Genomic DNA, 17,886 nt, shown 5'->3' on the forward strand with positions numbered 1-17,886 from the left:
CGATTGCATAATATACTATTATAAAGTACTTTATACTACAATATATTAAAATATATGTGGGATTGCAGATGATAAATGAACCTAGTTTTCTTATTATTTTCTTTAATTTGTATGGCAAACAACGTAACACAAATCTGACCACTTTTGACACCCCTCTCTTATTTCTTCTTAATAAAACTTCTCAGCAAAAAGGTAGGAATACAAATAGTTTACATTAAAATACGAAAAATACAACTAATGCCACATATATAAATTACTTTATTAGTTAAATTTTTAACATTAAAAGGCGTCGAAGACGAAATAGCTAGAATAAGTTTAACTGAAGTTTTGGTACTTACTATTCTTTGTTCTAGAATGTGTTCGTCGTCACCAAGGCGAAAAAAGAATACAAATATTATCTCATTTTTTCAATGACTTGTGACTCGTTTTTTCAATAATTTATTCATATATATATTACACCTCGAAATTTGTCTAAATATAAATTTTGGCCTCAGACATGCTTTTTTTAAAATAGGATTTGATCCATTGTGTGCTAAGGATGGCTTACATTTTATATAATATAATATAATCGCTATCACATACAGTCTACAATTGGACCAAGGACAATTAGATAGATAATTATTACTAAAAGACATAGTCCTAAGCAGTAAATTTTTTGTATGTCGTGGATCTAATAATTGGGGTAAAGTGCATAAAATGCAAGGTGAAATCAGCACAGTTTTTTTTTTTCATTTTTAACATGTGTCGTCGTCTGTTACTTCTGTATTAAAAAAACCCTTGTTTCCACTTGTTTCTCATCGCTGAACTAAACTCCGGTTATTTTGTGGCGAACAATTATAAATGCTGTCACATTAATTATCTTTGATATTTTCTTAATTTCCTAAGAATAAAAAACTGCCTAAAACACACTACAAGATACAATCAATACACAGTGTGTATAAATGTGTACTGTTAACCCTCCACACCCACATCAGTGTTCAGAAAAATAATAATTGCTGAGTAACTATTTATTTACCAATCACACTAAATAACTTACTTGCATTTGTTTACGCAAAACGATTACAAGTATTTCAATGTTTGGAATTCACTATAGTAACTCATTCCAACGTAACTACAGCCATAATCACCACATCACGTTTTGCAAGCGAGGCGATACTATGGTTATTTACCATTTAGTAGACATTGACCTACAATAGTAGACAAAACATTATTTGCACCGATTCGTCTTATCACCTTTATCTTTCGAATACGTAAAGTAAAGTATGAGCCGTCTCGGTTACGCATGCTCCATATACAGTGCAAATAACTATAGTACTTTTGTTGCTATTATTTTTATCTACCTCTGTGGCCAAACGGTTACCATGCTGGTCTGCCACGCAGAGGTAATGGGTTCGATTCCCGGGCCGAGAAAAATATTTGTATGACCTACATTTATTTCTCTTGTGAGTTTGGGTGTAATTTGTGGTTGTCTATGTATGTGTCCCTGTCCGCAGCCCCGCACTTGGTTTTCCTAGTGCGGGTCTACGAGTGCATGCAAAGCTAAACCTAGTCAATCCGAAACCGAAGGTCAGTTTCCTACGCCTGAAACCTACTTATGTTCGGCCTTAATAAGAAATGCGTTAATTACTGCCATCTTTTATTTGTAACAAATATTACTAGATGTATTTGATGTTTTACGAAAACGATATGTTAATTTTAAACTGAAAACTCAATTTTTCTTCAAACACTCTTAAGGGCGTCTCGTCTTACCGGTGGAAAACCACTTTAAGACTTGGCTGATTTGGTTTTTACAAACTATATGAAAATGAAAATGAAAGAAAGAGAAAAGAGAAATGAAATATATTCGCCACTGAGCTGAAATCAAAAAGGATGAAATATTCCATGAAAGTTTTTTTATGATATCAATTTTCTGTACACAGAACTATCATTAATTAATTGCAACGTTGTTTCTTTGAAACTCATTCAAAGAAATAACGTTGTACTTTTGAATATCAATTAGGACGCTACTCAAAGGCTATACTGATTACTGATTGCTTAAATTGGCTTAAAAGTTTTGCAATCGGGCCATAAATCTTTATAAAAAAAAATATTGGTTAAAATTTATGCGGTAGTTGGCCACTTCTATTCTATCTATTTGTTTTTTTGTTTTGTAGCGTTTGTTTGGCTTTCGTTTAAATATATGAAGAGGCCGTGTGATGGAAACTTTGCCTACCCTAATAAATAGGTTTGAATTTATTTAAAAAAATTGCGTTTGTTGTCATTGATTGTTAACAAAATATACATTAAGTGTTGGCTCTGTTTCATTATTTTATTTATTCTTATAAAAGGTATTGTATGCAATCATTATAATAGTTAGGTCTTAAAATCTCGTACTTCTTTTACTTAGGCTACATAGATCACTCAGCAAAGCCTCGTGGCCTAAACACGGTCCTCGTCTTTAAGAACCCTCATTATGCAACGATTGCATAAAATACATTTTTTTTAATTACCATTACATCGAAAGTATGTTTAACAGGCCGTGTTGGTAAATGAACTGCTTTTCAAGAATAGTGGCCCAAATTAAAATAGTTATTATTAACCAACTTCAAAAAAGGAGGAGGTTCTCAGTTCGTGTTTTTTTGTGTTTACGTTATGTGTTTACTCCCATGTTTGTGAATCGATTTCAATCATTCTTTTTTTGTTGGAAAGGGGATATTCTCAGTAGTGATCCCATTCAAATTTGAAGAAAATGAGGGTGGCAAGTTAGGGAATGAATACAATTTATTGAATTTCACCTACTTTACGTTCACTGATTTCAATAAAACTTGGCACATATATATAAAGTTTTGAAACCGATGACGGGCAATGAGCCAATCATTAATTGTATTATCTATTGAATTATCAGTGTAGGACTGGATTCTCAATCAGGCTCTACTTTTTCTCGAATAACAATGTTTCCTTTATTATTGATCTGATTAAAGCACTTTCAATCATTATTTGAAAACTTTTTAATCAATTAAACCTTTCCCCAACTCATGCAAAATTAAAAGACTAAAACAAAAAATAAATCCTTTACCGTCTAGTTACTACCTACTACTACCGTTTACTAAATGTGCTAAATTTGTTGTACACCTAATACACCAAAATTTTCGTTAATTACAATAATCATGCGTGACATCTTTGAACCGGAATATATATATATAACAAAATAAAATAAGACTAAACAGACAAAAAGCAAAAATAACAAAAATATACCTAAGGTTTTATAAACCAATATTATTTAGATTTTTTGAGATAGCCTGCTGTTTTAGGAAGCGAACTTTCAACAATTAGATTTAAGAAAGGCAATTGCTCTGTATTATAACAACATAATAATATTCTTTTAAACGGTTGCTGCATGAAACGAATCGTAATGTCAGAAAACAGCGCGAAACCCTCCTACGCGGGCCTTTCAAAATCCCGCAAACGCTACTGGTTAGTCATATTGCGAACAGCCGCGCGCCTTTCGCCGCACGTCGTTCAAAAAGCAAAATAAAAGTTCGCAATTCAAAATTTAAAAAATAAATAAGTGACAGTTACAATACAAAAAAAGAACCTGTGTTTTTGTGAAAATGTCTCGAAAGATTAGTGCTCTAGTTTGCTGCCTATGCGTTTTTGGTATCTCTTCAAGCGACAGCGCTATTTCGGCTGAAAGCGTAAGTTATTACCAAAATAATATATTACTTGCACATTAACAAATGGCAATATGGTACGGAAAAAGTCCAGTCTTTTTCCTAAAATCCTATAAACCTAAACACGCATTAAATGCAATATCACTTAAAAAGGTGACTTCATTATTTTCAATAATTGATTTCATGTGATTTCAAATCGTATGATTTAAAACTAAATTTAAGCTTTATTTAAATTTATACTCATTAAAAAACTTAAACTTCTAAATAAATATACTTTATAACTCCACATAAAAAAAAACTATTTTAATTCTTATTTAATACTAGATCCAAATTGTTTACAACTTTGCAAATATTTTGCTCTAGTTTCTTCTGTGACCTTGTGAACTTGTCGTACAGCATATCACACGACAAACTTATTTATGCCGTTCACAGTGGCGCTTTAGAATCATAAATAATGTTTCAAAAATCTACCAACCAAACAATTCTCTTAGTGTCATACAAGAGATATTTTTGTGCTAGACCTATGGTACCTTAAGGGCCTAGACAGCCAATTTGTAAAATAAAAGACGATTTTCATTCGAAACAATCCCTGGTCCCCCCCTCATTTATTATCCAGATTACTGAAGAAAGTTGCAATAATCCTTGATAAAATCCAAGGAATAATGCATCGCGTAATGTTTTTAGTTCCATATTTGTTCACCAGTAAAAGATGAAATTGTGTTAATTTTGTAATCCTATAGTTGTAAAACTAATGTCCACTTGCACTAAACTTAAGTACGTCTTAAATTGATAACACATTCTTAATTAGCACAATGTATTAAAAGTGTCGTTTGCATTGCAAGCATTGGTTTATGACGTAGTTAAGTGGATAACATTACTTATCTACGAACGGCGAAAATAAATGTAACTTATTTCAATCACTAAGTAGGTTTGTACTTGCGAAATTTACTTACTACGTTTTTGTTTGTACGATAAACGTTAATAAAACCTTTACATATTTTTATTTAAGCGCTAGCGTGCACCTACCAAATTTCTAAAATATTACAAAAAAATACTTTTAGATTTACCTTGCGCCTCAATCATACTGTAATAATACGAAATAATTAGAAGCCAAAGAAGAAAGAAATTGAATTAGAAGCCAACCTGCTCGGCTAATACGAATAATTTTAAATATTGATATTAGCTGAGCAAGTTGGCTTCCGCATCTCAACGTTGTCTCAGTCAAACGTTAACGTCTCTAAGAATATTCACAGGTATCAAGATCCTACATAGTTTAGAGCAACAATCTCAAAAAGTCCTCTATTCTTATACTAAAAAACTATTCTTTCGCCGTACTCAGTCATATTTATTATGACAGCTCACTTAGTTAAGGAATAGCTAATATAGGAAGAGTGCTAACATATCGATTAAGAGTCTAATTATTTTTGAGCACGTAAATCAAAGGAAACTAGTATTGCTACAGATGTTCCGGTTTTATGTCGCCACTTAGAAATCCTCTTACTAAGGCACCCAGGCTATAATGTTAGGTTATACGAGTATACTAGTACATGTTGTGTTCAAATAACGATAGGAAGTTACTAAAAGGCTTTTTTAATATTTTGCACTCTTGATGTAAGGTTGCGTTTTAAACAGAAGTAGAGCTCCTTGTGAAAGAGCTCGTCCAGGGAAGTACTTCCACCTTACCTATTTCTGCTGCCAAGCAGTAATGTGAGCATTACTGCGTTCCAGTTTGGAAGGGTAAGGGTGCTGGTGAAATTGAGGGCACATGGGACTTGTTAACATATGTCTCAGGGTGACTGGGGCAGTGGTAGTGACCCTAAGATCTTTGCGATTTAAAGCTCTGAGTGTAACTGCAACTGTTATGGACAGACGTGTCACTTACCACCAGGATCGCCATTTGTTTGTCCCGTCACTTGCTCTCATAAAAAATATTAAAAATGGATAAGTTTTACTTTACTAGGAAAGAAATCCACTGTTTGTAAAAACCAAACCAGACAAGTCAACAACTGTTATGGATAGGCGTGTCGCTTACCACCAGGTGCACGACTTGTTCGTCCCGCCACTTGGCCACTTATAAAAAAGCCACATTTGAAAAATGACAACTTTTCTGGGGAGGTTTATAGATTCCATGAACGAAATTAGTCGTTAATTGTTTTATGCTTAAATAAAAAAGTTATTAATTTCATATATACATAATTTGTTTCATGTAGTTCATATTATTTTTAAGACTCATGTGACAAAAGCACTTTTGGAGGCTTTATTTTCCCAAGGGCACATACAATGCATACGATATGACGAACAAAGGTGCTTAGTGATTCCATTTATTATTTTTTACTCTCAATTTATAGTAGCTCACTAGTACGCCATTTTACGAATAAAATGACATAAAGATAATAATACAAATACAAAAACTTGATTTACGCAACAACTACTAGTTTGGCCGACTAAAGTCAGGTGTAGGAAACAATTGGTGCATGGAAACAAGGGAGAAAGTGAACGTGCCGTCGTTTTGCGTTACAGACATAATATGGAGTATACTAATGGATGTCCCTAATGTTCGTCTACAGACAGCACGATTTTTAGACATTTTGTTGGAATAACATTGACGTGGGTTACTTCTTTATGTATAAACAGACATAACTAAGTAGTTTATTGTGTAATGTTCACAGAATTTAAAGAAAACTTTTTCTACTATTCACTCGAACGTTGATGTCAAAAAACCGACCTCAAAAGTCATTCATTCCCTAGTTTGCCATCCTTAGAGTTTGAATATCTTCTTCAAATTTAAATGGGACCACTCCTGAGGTATCCTCTTTCCAACGAGATACAATGGAGAAACATACATAAAAAAAAAATACATACAGTCGAATTGAGAATCTCCTTTTTTGAAATGCTAGAATGCTAGCTGTCAGTAGCCACGGTTGGCCCATTTGAAGAATGTAATGCAAATGCTTCAATGGCAAATATTTTCCGTTCAATTCTCATCACAAGGTTGAAGCCCATATATGGATTTTTCGCCTTTGCTACCACAGTGTCACTACTTCACACACACAAAAAGTAAGCGTATTTCAAAGTATACGTAGTGGATTGAGCTAATTGTCATTTCACACGACATGAGTGTCGAATTGATCCAGTTAACGGGTTTGGGAGAAAGCGAACTCGTTCCATTGCAGTGCACACTAAATCATAGCCTACGCAATAATTGCTAAAAGCAATTTGTCAACATTAGTCACACACGACACGATCATCTTACAACAACGTTGTATACTTATTTATGTACTTGCAATTTATTTGAAAACGGCTCCTGTCACTTCGATCGTTTCAGCACAAATAAATTGCATCCTTGGTGAAATAAAGTTTTTTTTTATGATACTAAGTGACGGGACATACAATCTGCGCGCCTGATGGTAAACGACACGCCTGTCTACAACAGTTCTGCACTCAAAGCTTTAAATCGCAAAGATCTGAGGTGCACTGGCTCTGCACCCATCACCCTGAGACATAAGTTAAAAAGTCCCATGTGTCTGTAATTTCACTAGCACTCTTACCCTTCAAAACCGGAACGCAGTAACGTTCACATTGGCGGCAGAAATACGTAAAGTGGCCGTACTTCCCTGGATGGACTGTTTCACAAGAAGCTCTACTGCTATTAAAGTCGCATGTGATCATACGTCAAGAGCGCTTTTATCAAATGAAAATTATAAATATAATACTAATACATGAAACCCATTTTTATATATTTGTAAAATATTATAATCTCCTATTTAAGCTTAAAAAAGTTTTCGACTAATTTCGTGAGTACAATTTTTAAAACTCTTTCCTGAAAAGTTATTTTAATGCAGATATGGCCTTATTACGCCAAGACTACCAAATATCGTCGAAGCGAGCTAATATGGAACATACCAAGTTCACCCCACAATATTTTTTCTTATTCATCTTGCTAATTTAAAAGATTAAACTTATTTAAAAATCACAAATTGAAAAACAATAAGTGATTTAATTTGCATCTGGCTACCTCCTTATAGACACACATGCTCAACAATCCAAATTATTGTTAGAAGAAATAACAATATACGGTGAATCTAGCCAGATGATGATCTGGCGATCTGATGATGTCTTGCGGTCACGTTAACATGCATGTTAGTTTAGTTTTGTGGCGAGGTGTCGCGGCATGGCTAAGTGAACAAAAGATCTGTTTGTTTGCCGATAACAATAGTTTCTAGGTTTTCGTCTGACTCAACTGGTTAACCTACCTTAGTGAGGTCACTTGAATTCGAAGTGTGTGTTTCCCTTCTCGTATGTTCCCTTCGCACTAGTTATGGGCAAAAAAAAACACTTTCGTTAAGAATTCTTTGACGATACACATGTAAGCGATAAGGCGATATTTTTATGGGACTTAATACTTAGACACCAAATGCTGTTACATCATCATCCTATTTAAGAGCCAGACTCTTATCGGTGTAGCCTCCTCCACTCCTCACGGTTAACAGCCAGCTCCTTGACCTCTTTATGGTATATATATATGACCTTATTACGTATGGGATCCGAAATATCCCCAAGGGTTACTTAAATCGCTAATCTAGAACACCAAGTTCATCCCAAAAAAATTTATATTATTCATCGTGACGTAAAATCTCCACGTCATTCAGTCTGAATAGCTCTGTATGTATCAAGTGCCTAAGTGATAAAAATCAAGAAGTAAAAGCAAAAGTGAAATAAGAGGTTTTTGTAGTGAACATTTCTATTTAGGATTATAGTAGACAGTTACTATCGTTTTGAGGAATAACTTTCTTTATTATCACATAAATCTTGCTGTCAAAGAATATTAACAGTCTGTTAGATTTGAAATTATTGTGTATATCTATAAGTTTTTAAACTAAAGCCTCATACATTTTAGAAACATCTTATTACACCACCAAAAAGCAAATTGCAAAATTTAAATAATTGCTACATAGCCAGTTAAGAAATGTTTGTACGGTAATTCAAATTAACCTAATTTATCTTAAATTAGTTTATTTCATAAGCTAAAATAGCTGATAATGGAATTAAACACGTAATAGAAAAGGTGACAGCACTGACAAAAGGTTTATGACCTGTGATATAATGAGGAAGTTTTATGTAAGTAGTTGTCGATTTTGAAACGAATAAATGTTATGTTACGGGTGGTAAATCATGATATCGACGAGCCTTAAGTACTGTTTCAACCTACACACGTTCCACTGTTAGGCACGGATAGGTCTCCTAAGCTCGTGTACGCCAAAATCGAAGTATACATCTCGTGATACTTAAAAATTTAGAACCTATTTATTTTTGTTGATCTGTTCGTTTTTTAATTACTTAAAAAACAACTAAAGTCAGTTAAGTTCAAAAGCTGCTTATTTAATATAGTTTTGTAATAATTTCGTTGAAACACATTCTTATCCTACTAAATTGTATAAAATAATCTTTTAACATTTGCTAAGTAAGAAGCGGCTAAAAACCTCCAAAGTCCGCTATCCTGCCCACACATCAACCATATATGTGTGTTCACGTTACCGCATTGCCGTAGAAGCACTTTAGCAAGGCTGCGCCCACGCAAGTGACTCAATTTGATGTGCCGACTCGTTGAATTGCAGATTCCAAGGTATTTGGTTAGATTTTTGATGATCAGGAAGTGTCCCATTGGGCAAAAGGCGTCTCCATCGGACTTCCAGCTCTCTCTATCCTTAACAATCTTGGCGTAAAAAAAATACATTATTCAGATCGAATACCATCCTAAAAAATTCCCCTGTTGTACAGTCAAGAGCACGTCAAACTTGACGTTTTGAACTTTAGGCTGGCCGTAATACCATTGATTAAGTAATAAGTGTCAAGTTGACTTGCTCTGTACACAACTGTTCGGACTGTTGTCCATGTAAAACTTTTCAACATGGCATTGTAGAAACTTACACGGACACATATACTGCCCTCCTTATCTGACGATTAGGTATTAACATAATCGACATTTCGAGCAAAATTAACCTAATACATATTTTTCCAATAAAAAAAACTTTAGGTGCCAAACTCCGTGGCTGAACGGTTACTTTGCTGGACTGCCACGCCGAGGTCCCAGATTTGATTCCCGGGCCGGGAGAAATATTTGTATGGCCTACATTTATTTCTCTCGTGAGTTTGGGTGTAATTTGTATTTGGCTAAGTGTGTGTGTCCATGGTGCTTGCGACACAGAGTCTCCCCAGACCGGGACTCTGCGTTAGTTTTGTGTCTGCGTTATTATTAAATATCTTGAAAGTTACCAAAATGAGTTAGCATAACGAGAAGGGCAGTATGATACGTGTTCTATTTCCACACCCAGAGGCGTTAGTGTAAATTTGTAATAATATAACATAACGCGCTCACACTCATAGCCTCGCACTATAGGGAAACCCTGTATAGCGGGTGCCATGGACACACATAGACAACCACAATTTACATCCAAACTCACGAGAGAAATAAATATAGGCCTTACAAATATTTTCCTCCGTCTGGGAATCGAACCCAGGACATCTGCGTGTCAGTCCAGCATGGTAACCGTTCGTCCACTAAGGCAGATTGTTACAGTAACTTAAAAACCGCGTTTAAACTAAAATATAAACGTAATAGTTTTGTCTACACATTAAAAACTTACACTAAGGCCCCAGATATTTGTTTCTCGCTACACAAAAGTCGTGAAAAGTACAATTGTAACGTAAACAAATAAATACTTGTTCAGACTTATGTCGTAATGTTGTACAGACATTCGTTATTTCAAGACCTTGAGCTGTTAGTTTAACGCTACCTGTCGAAACTATCATCTATTTAACTGGTCTACGAGACATTTCCAAAGTTTATTGTCTTTAATTACTACGCTCAATTTGTAACAGCTAGCTTGTAGCCTAGCTCTGTAATAGAATCTATAATAGTATTTGTTTCAAAAAACCGTGCTAACCTAATGATTTGACCTACCGCTTCTTAAGCAGAACCTGTGGGCTCGAATCCGGGCACCTCTGAGTTTTTCGGAATTTATGTGCGAAATGTAATTCCAAATTTACGATGAGAAATTTATCAATACGTGTGAAGTCCCCAACCGGCATTGAGCCAGGGTGGCGGACTATGGCCTAAACCCTCGCCTGAGAGGAGACCCGTGCCCGTCAGTGGGATGTTTAAAATGGGTTAATGATAATGATGATGATGAATTTTGTTTAAAATTAGTATTTTTGTTTACTATTACCGAGAGCGGTGCCAGGCGTGCCATAGCACAGAATTATCTAGTTTAGGCTCCTGTCTCCCATATGTAAAAAGTTCGATTGTTTACGTTCAATTAAAGTTCGTTACCACAGCAAGGAAATTCATTCTGGGGCACTATCTAGAACACTCAGATGAAGAAAGTTCGTTTTCCAAATTGGTACCACAGAAATCTAAAATCTGTGGTCCAAACCATTGGGCCATCGAGGTCGTCATCAATCTTAATTTATTATGTGTTAATTATATAAAAAATTTCACCATTAAAACCATGAAACGCACAATTCCGACCCTTCTTTACAACTTTTACTATTGAATCACAAGAAAATAACTTTTAGTCACTAAATGTTTATGTGGACCTGATTTTTTCGCATTTTCAGGGAAGCATAAGTTGTTATAGTTATAGTATTAATTGGTGAAATTACCAACTGTCGTAGGGTCACTGCCACAGTATTGCAGAATAATACTATTTTAATTTAAGCACACCAGCAGACCATGCGAAACTTGAATGCAAGCGTAAATAAAGCTCCACTCTTCTTACGTATATATTTTGTCCCCTTGTAAATAGGTAATAGGTACTTGTTAAAAGAACAGATTTAAAATTTTACCCACTGCCTTTTTTCGGCCAATAAACTTAGATACTATAATATGTTCATAGTTACAGTTTATTTTAAACAGAAGCTAGATACGAATATGCTGGTAGGTTAAAACCTTGAGCGATCTTATTCAATGTCGCGGTTTAAAAGGCGATACAATCACGTGTGAATTTATTATTAGGTAACAGATACCAAACTCGCATAACATTGTACACATTTATATTTTTGTAGAGTCGAAAATCTATTAAGGCCGTCACTGGTAAGACTGGAGAGTATTGAGATTAAAGTATACATACCATCGTTGACTTCAGAAACAGTTTAGTTACAAAAGTGCACCTTAAGACGCTACCACGAAAAAAAGTCATAAAGAGAGGTGATAAATAACTTCCGAATACAAATAAGTGAAATTCCAATAAATGACTCGCATCAACACATCTATCTACCAAGACCTGGGGCATAATCTAGATTTGAAATCTAAAGAAAACTGTATTTTAACCGACTTCAAAAAAAGGAGTACGTTCTCAATTCGACTGTATGTTTTTTTTTGTATGTATGTTACGCGATAACTCCGGTATTTGTGAACCGATTGTCATGATTCTTTTTTGTTGGAAAAAGGGTACCTGCATAGTGGTCCTATTTCATTTTGCAGAAAATCATCCACCTCTAAGGGCCGCTGATTACGTATGAACAGTCATTTTTATAAATAGCACCTAAATTTTTACATAAGGAACAATTATTTTAATGGTTGGTTTTGCTATTCTCCAATACAAGGTGTTTTTCTCTGTCAATATACTTTGAGTAGTGAGAACCGATTTTTATTATCTCGTGTGTCAAGTCCATAGTAGTATAGTGGCGAACTAGGGGATATTTCAATAAAACTTGGCAAATAGATTTAATTCCACGTACTTTTGAGGTCGGTTTTTTTAGTACTCTGTACAGAGATTATCCAAAATACCGATAACAAATTAAATAGTTTACAAATGCATACATTAAACTCAAATGCGCAATCGACTCATTTTAAAGAAATATAGAAGTAGAAAAGTAATAATTTTTCCGATGTTTCATCTTAAATTCATTAAGTTACACTTTAAGATGCATTTTTTTGCGTTTACAAAATCACACAATTTATATTATTTTTCTTATTTCTGAACGCTGTGTACAGTTGTCATTGGAATGCAGACCTTTGCATTGTTTTAAAATAGTGTACTAATCTGTTTTCTGTAATCTGTATCATCACAATAAAAATTAATTAAAGCGATGCTTTTAGGTTTGGTAAATTTATCGAAATATTAGCCAAGTAATAATAGAGTTATTTGTATCCAAATATTAGAAAAAAATCCGACTCACTTGTCAATTAAAATGAAACTACGTTACGACATCGATACTGAGTTTTTCGATAAGAATTAGAACAGGTTTGTTCAAAATTTAGGTTGAAAATTTAAAACTATTTCCAAATTATTTTATTTATAACAGTGACATAAAATATCTAGAGAACTATAGAAATCAAAAGCTATAACCATTTACTTTACATACAAAGGGGCAGTCAAAGTGCGGAACTCAATTTGTTAGGCCTACTTAAGCAGCTAAAATTTCTTCATATGACAACACCACCGTAAGAAATAGCAGTAACTTTCAGATCTATGTTAGGTGTAACGATTAAAATAAATGTACGCAATGTTCACCTCGTCGGAACTTCAATTGCTCAAGATTAAAACTAGTGATTATGTAAGACGGGTGAGAATTATATATATATATATATTGTATATGGTTAATAATTAAATAGAGGTTTAACTAGGTTTTACATGCCTTACTTAACAATTATATATTAACTGTTAAGTGAATTAGTAGAGGCAAAGCTGCAGAGCCTCATCACTCATCAGTTGCCTGCTTATCGGTATTCCAGAAGATACATCACGGCACGATTTATTTCTGCATTCCCCGTTTTCCTTTCCATCATCGGGCACTAGGCATTGGCTGGGGTTCCACCCCTATATTATGGATATATATTCCAAATTTATATGGCGATCAGCTAAGGAGTGGAATTCCCTGCTTGCAGACTTATTCCCTGAACGCTACAACTTAGACCTTCCAAGACAAGAGTGAATAGGCATCATTTCGATGTGTGTGCTCCACCGTCGACCTCATCTGACAACTAATTGCTTTAAAAAAGTGAATTATTGAATAGTTAAAATGCTGAAATTTCAATTCGTCTATCTAAGAGTAACATGTAACATAAAGGTATTTAAAGATTGCAGTAATTACTTTAGGAGGTTGATTCGATCTATCAATACTCTCAAAGTCATATAATTATTTATTCTATAGGTAAAATTTTTACACTTGAAAACGTCATTTTTTAAGCTACTGCTCGTTCACTACGCTGACTTCCCTGAGAAGAACAAGCAAGAAACTCTAGGGCTTGCTCTTTTCAAATAAACTTAAATGCTATAGAATACATTTTAAATCATATTTGTAGACTCACGTTGTCTTTCCATACATCTTTATCTAACACGTGGTCTACAATTTTGTAATATGAATTTTCAATTCAAATACTTTTAATGCAAGTTTTAAAGTTAGGAAATGGTAAACTTAATATATGCTCCGGAATGTTATTGTAAAAAGGTATACAGTTTCCCATAAAAGAATCGTTTACCTTAGTTAAACGAAAACGTGATACCAGGAGTTTGGACTTAGTTCTATGGTTAATATTATGGATATCTTCTTTTTTAACGAAATTATGTATATTTTTACGGGCATACAAAATATTTAAGTAAATGTACTGTGATGCCACAGTCATGATACCAGTCTCCTTAAACTTTTTTCTGAGAGAAATCCGAGAACCTAAACGGTACGCAGAACGAATGACTCGTTTTTGCAACACAAAAATGGGTTTTTATACCTGCCGCTTTACCCCACATGAGAATCCCGTAGGACATTATAACAGTATACTAGTAATAGTATACTATGAAAGTATACAGTTTAGCTGTAGCAACATCGGTAAGTTCACGTATTCTGCGGACTGCGTATGCAGCAGAGCTTAATCTGCTGGCCAACGAAGATATATGTGGAAACCATTGGAGTTTACTATTTAAACTATTTATTTACTATCGTTGGGTTTGAAGGACGGCTTGTAGAGGTCGAAAGACCGCGACTTGAGCGAGAACGACATAAATCGAGATTATGCCATTCTCGCGTAGAGATCACGCATTAGCTCACGCACTTTTTGTCGTTCTAGACTCTAGGGCTAGGAAGTCAGGGCGCGATTTGCTCTAGAATCTAGAGCAAATCGCGCCCTGACTTCCTAGCCCTACTGTACAGTAAAAGTGCTTAATATTGGTATACAATCACCCCCCGGAAATATTATGAAGTAAGAAATATCAGCATTATATTTAAGTAAGTAGCTATAGAGTACCTAATTAATACGAACTGTACTTACTAACCAAATGTATGTCTATAATCACAAAAATAAACCATAATCTATTTCAACACACAACCTCGGCCCCAAAAAGTGCTGAACTCTTTAGTTTCCTCACTAAAGTGGAGAATAAATATTGTTATTACGATAGTCATATTTGATGTGGAAAGTCGCTAATATGCAATGATAGTTAATTTAAATATTCATCTTACGCCATATTTGAGCAATGCAAGATGTATTTGGATTACAGGCGAAGGCTACAGGCTTATTTGAAGTCAATACCTATAGAAGTATTTTTCCTTAGTATTATTATTTGTTTTGACACCAAACATTCTAATTTGACACTTTAATGTTTTAAACCAGGCACTAATAACTTAACTTGTATGAAAACATTATTCCCATTTGACACTCTAATGTTCTTACTTGCAATAATATTGTGTAAAAAAGTATTATTTAAGAATACGGTTCTTTCTCAATTAAGGGGTAAACAATTCGACGGCATTTAGTTTAACTTCATTTACTTTAATTTTATATGAATAGCTCCTTGTGTTACCTGCCTTCTTCTAACTTTCGACTGATATTGCAACCAGTATCTCAAACCTCTTTGATTCGTTCGCAAAGTTGGATCTTGTTTATTTTATGGACAATAAATGCCATTTCAGGTATTTCACCAGACAGTTGCATCTCGCAAGCTATTTGCAATAGGTTAACGTCATGAACTGTGGTGACCCATGTCGAAAGACGAGGAGACAGTATCTTCCTAAGATAACTTACTTATATTATACATTTATAGTACTTTATACTATATACTTTATATATATAATTCTGATCATTATGAACCCTGTAAGGGCGCAGCAAAAGACAAAATGTGAATAAATTAAATTACTTCTAACGTTATTCTATTTACTAAAGCTTTAAGATTAATACAGGTGCATAGATATTGCTCGAGGTGTATTTGAAAAAATATTGTATCTATATGTTAGATCTAGACCTTATCAATAAAACACTTACCGAATTTTATAAAGAGGTATGTATTATTTGAAAATTTTGTTTAATTTTAATTTTAATTGTGCAGTATATTTTGAATGAATTTTAATGATAATAATATTAAGACATCGTACGTGTGACTTGGGTAAGACTGTGAATCAAATTACATTATAATATCATAAAGTAACATCCTTATTTTTGTCGGCTCGTGCAATAAATGTTTTTTATTTCTGATTTCACACGCTTTAGTGTCAATGCCACAAAATAAATTGAGCATTAAACGGTTTTCACAGGGAGGATCATTTCTCAAGTGCCTCAAAAATGCTATAAAGTCAAATGGAACTTCGAATTGTGATTCGAAAAATAAACGTGCTGTTATGGCCAGTAGCATAGTGAATCAAAATGCAGAGAACTACCCCAGAGTGAATTCCTTTGCTCACAGTACAGGGAATTTCCTAGTTTGAGACCAGGCAATCGGTGTGGTTATCTGGCACATACGATCCTGAAACACGCCTTTCGCCTCATAAACACACATCAACGGTTACATACTAGCTCGTTGGTTAAAAGTACTCTTGACCTGGCATTTCTTTAGGACGTTCTTCGAAAAATAAACTTGCTATTACGGCCAGCAGCATAAGTGAAACAAAACGCATATAACTATGTATATGCTATCTGTACTCATACAGGATGCTTATATTTACATTAATCATATTTAGACCAGTAAAGTCTACTGCCCTAAGTAAATTTAGGTGCTGCTTTATTTGCTAAAAGTATAAAATTTTCTTATTCCATTTAAAACTTCTGCTAGTGTCGTCGTCTATGTTTACTAATGTATGCTTCTCTCGGGCCTTCTGTCACACAACCATGTCCATGTATATGGCTTATACTCGGTCTATCCCTACCTGAAGTTTTTAACAAAATTACTGTTTGATTCCTAATGGTCGATAGGTTTAACCAGCCGTTATTAAAAAAAGAATGTCTAAATTCCGAATGTAGTTTTTCATCAAAATTTACGTAGTAACTCGCATCTCTCATCAACTTTTATAGTTGTGGCATATTATATTTCGGTCTAGGTCAAACTCCACTGCCGGTTGCAAAAGTGGACAAAGTTACCCAACAAAACAGGGATTCTAATTGGTCGATTACATGCAAATTGCACGGAATTTCATTCTTCATTGCACACAGTAATAAGCCTTAATAATAAACGTGTGTTTGGACTTGATTTACTAATTTTACGGCAACTTGTGTTAATTTACATACAGTATTTTTAATAATTAAAGGAATCGCAAAGATTTATTTGTCGAATAGTTATTCGAATTTATTTTTACGAATCAAGCCTTGGAATACAATTTTCTTTATTTGTAAGTACTATATATTATTACTTTCCTACTTTAGTTAGATATATATATTTATTTATTTGGTACGCGGGGCCCCTGGTTTGCGGGTGCTGGTCGGCCTTTGTCATGACTCACAGTCTTCGATCTGGGCATATTCCACTAAATAGTTTTAGTTATTGAATTAGGAAAGTTAATTCGCCTAAGTGCGGACAGTATGAGCGTACAGGATGTTATAACATGGGATGGCGAAATGTTTATGTAGCTCCTTACTCTTGATCGAGACAATGTCGCTGTATTAATAGTGTCCTTTCCTCACCCACATCGGAGGCTAAGGCGCTATATATGTTAGTAACTAAATGACGATAGCAGACTATAGCAATGTACGATAGGGATGGCATATTCACTATGTGAAAAAACCTTTTAACATTTAAAATAGAGAGGAAACAAAGATATGACTATTTTAATATGCAGGCCAACTTTACCAGACAATTTACTGGCACGTTAAGAAGGGAACATTAAAAGTACATCATATTTCATACTCTTCTTAAAGGAAAAGGCCAAGGGCTACGTATTAACCTATCTCAACACAAAAAAAAGAAAAAATAATTTAAGAAAAATTTTATAAATAAAATAATTTTTATTTATAAAATTTTTCTTAAGTCTTATT

The 17,886-nt window shown here is 34.2% G+C and overlaps 1 protein-coding gene across 2 annotated transcripts in view; it reads left to right on the top strand.

The window, feature by feature from the left end:
• The first annotated feature begins 3,461 nt into the window (after positions 1-3,461).
• LOC113236427 (general odorant-binding protein 70) overlaps positions 3,462-17,886 on the top strand; it is a 37,954-nt gene continuing 23,529 nt past the window's right edge. The window contains exon 1 of one of the 2 annotated variants that reach the window (XM_026472479.1): positions 3,462-3,674. In XM_026472479.1, coding sequence (XP_026328264.1) covers positions 3,591-3,674 — 84 coding nt within the window. In that variant the 5' untranslated portion in view covers positions 3,462-3,590. The remainder of the gene's footprint in view (positions 3,675-17,886) is intronic. The other variant, XM_026472477.1, reaches the window with a different exon arrangement.

Source organism: Hyposmocoma kahamanoa, unplaced genomic scaffold (genome assembly GCF_003589595.1).
Source record: "Hyposmocoma kahamanoa isolate Upper Pololo Valley unplaced genomic scaffold, ASM358959v1 92, whole genome shotgun sequence".
NCBI lineage: Eukaryota > Metazoa > Arthropoda > Insecta > Lepidoptera > Cosmopterigidae > Hyposmocoma > Hyposmocoma kahamanoa.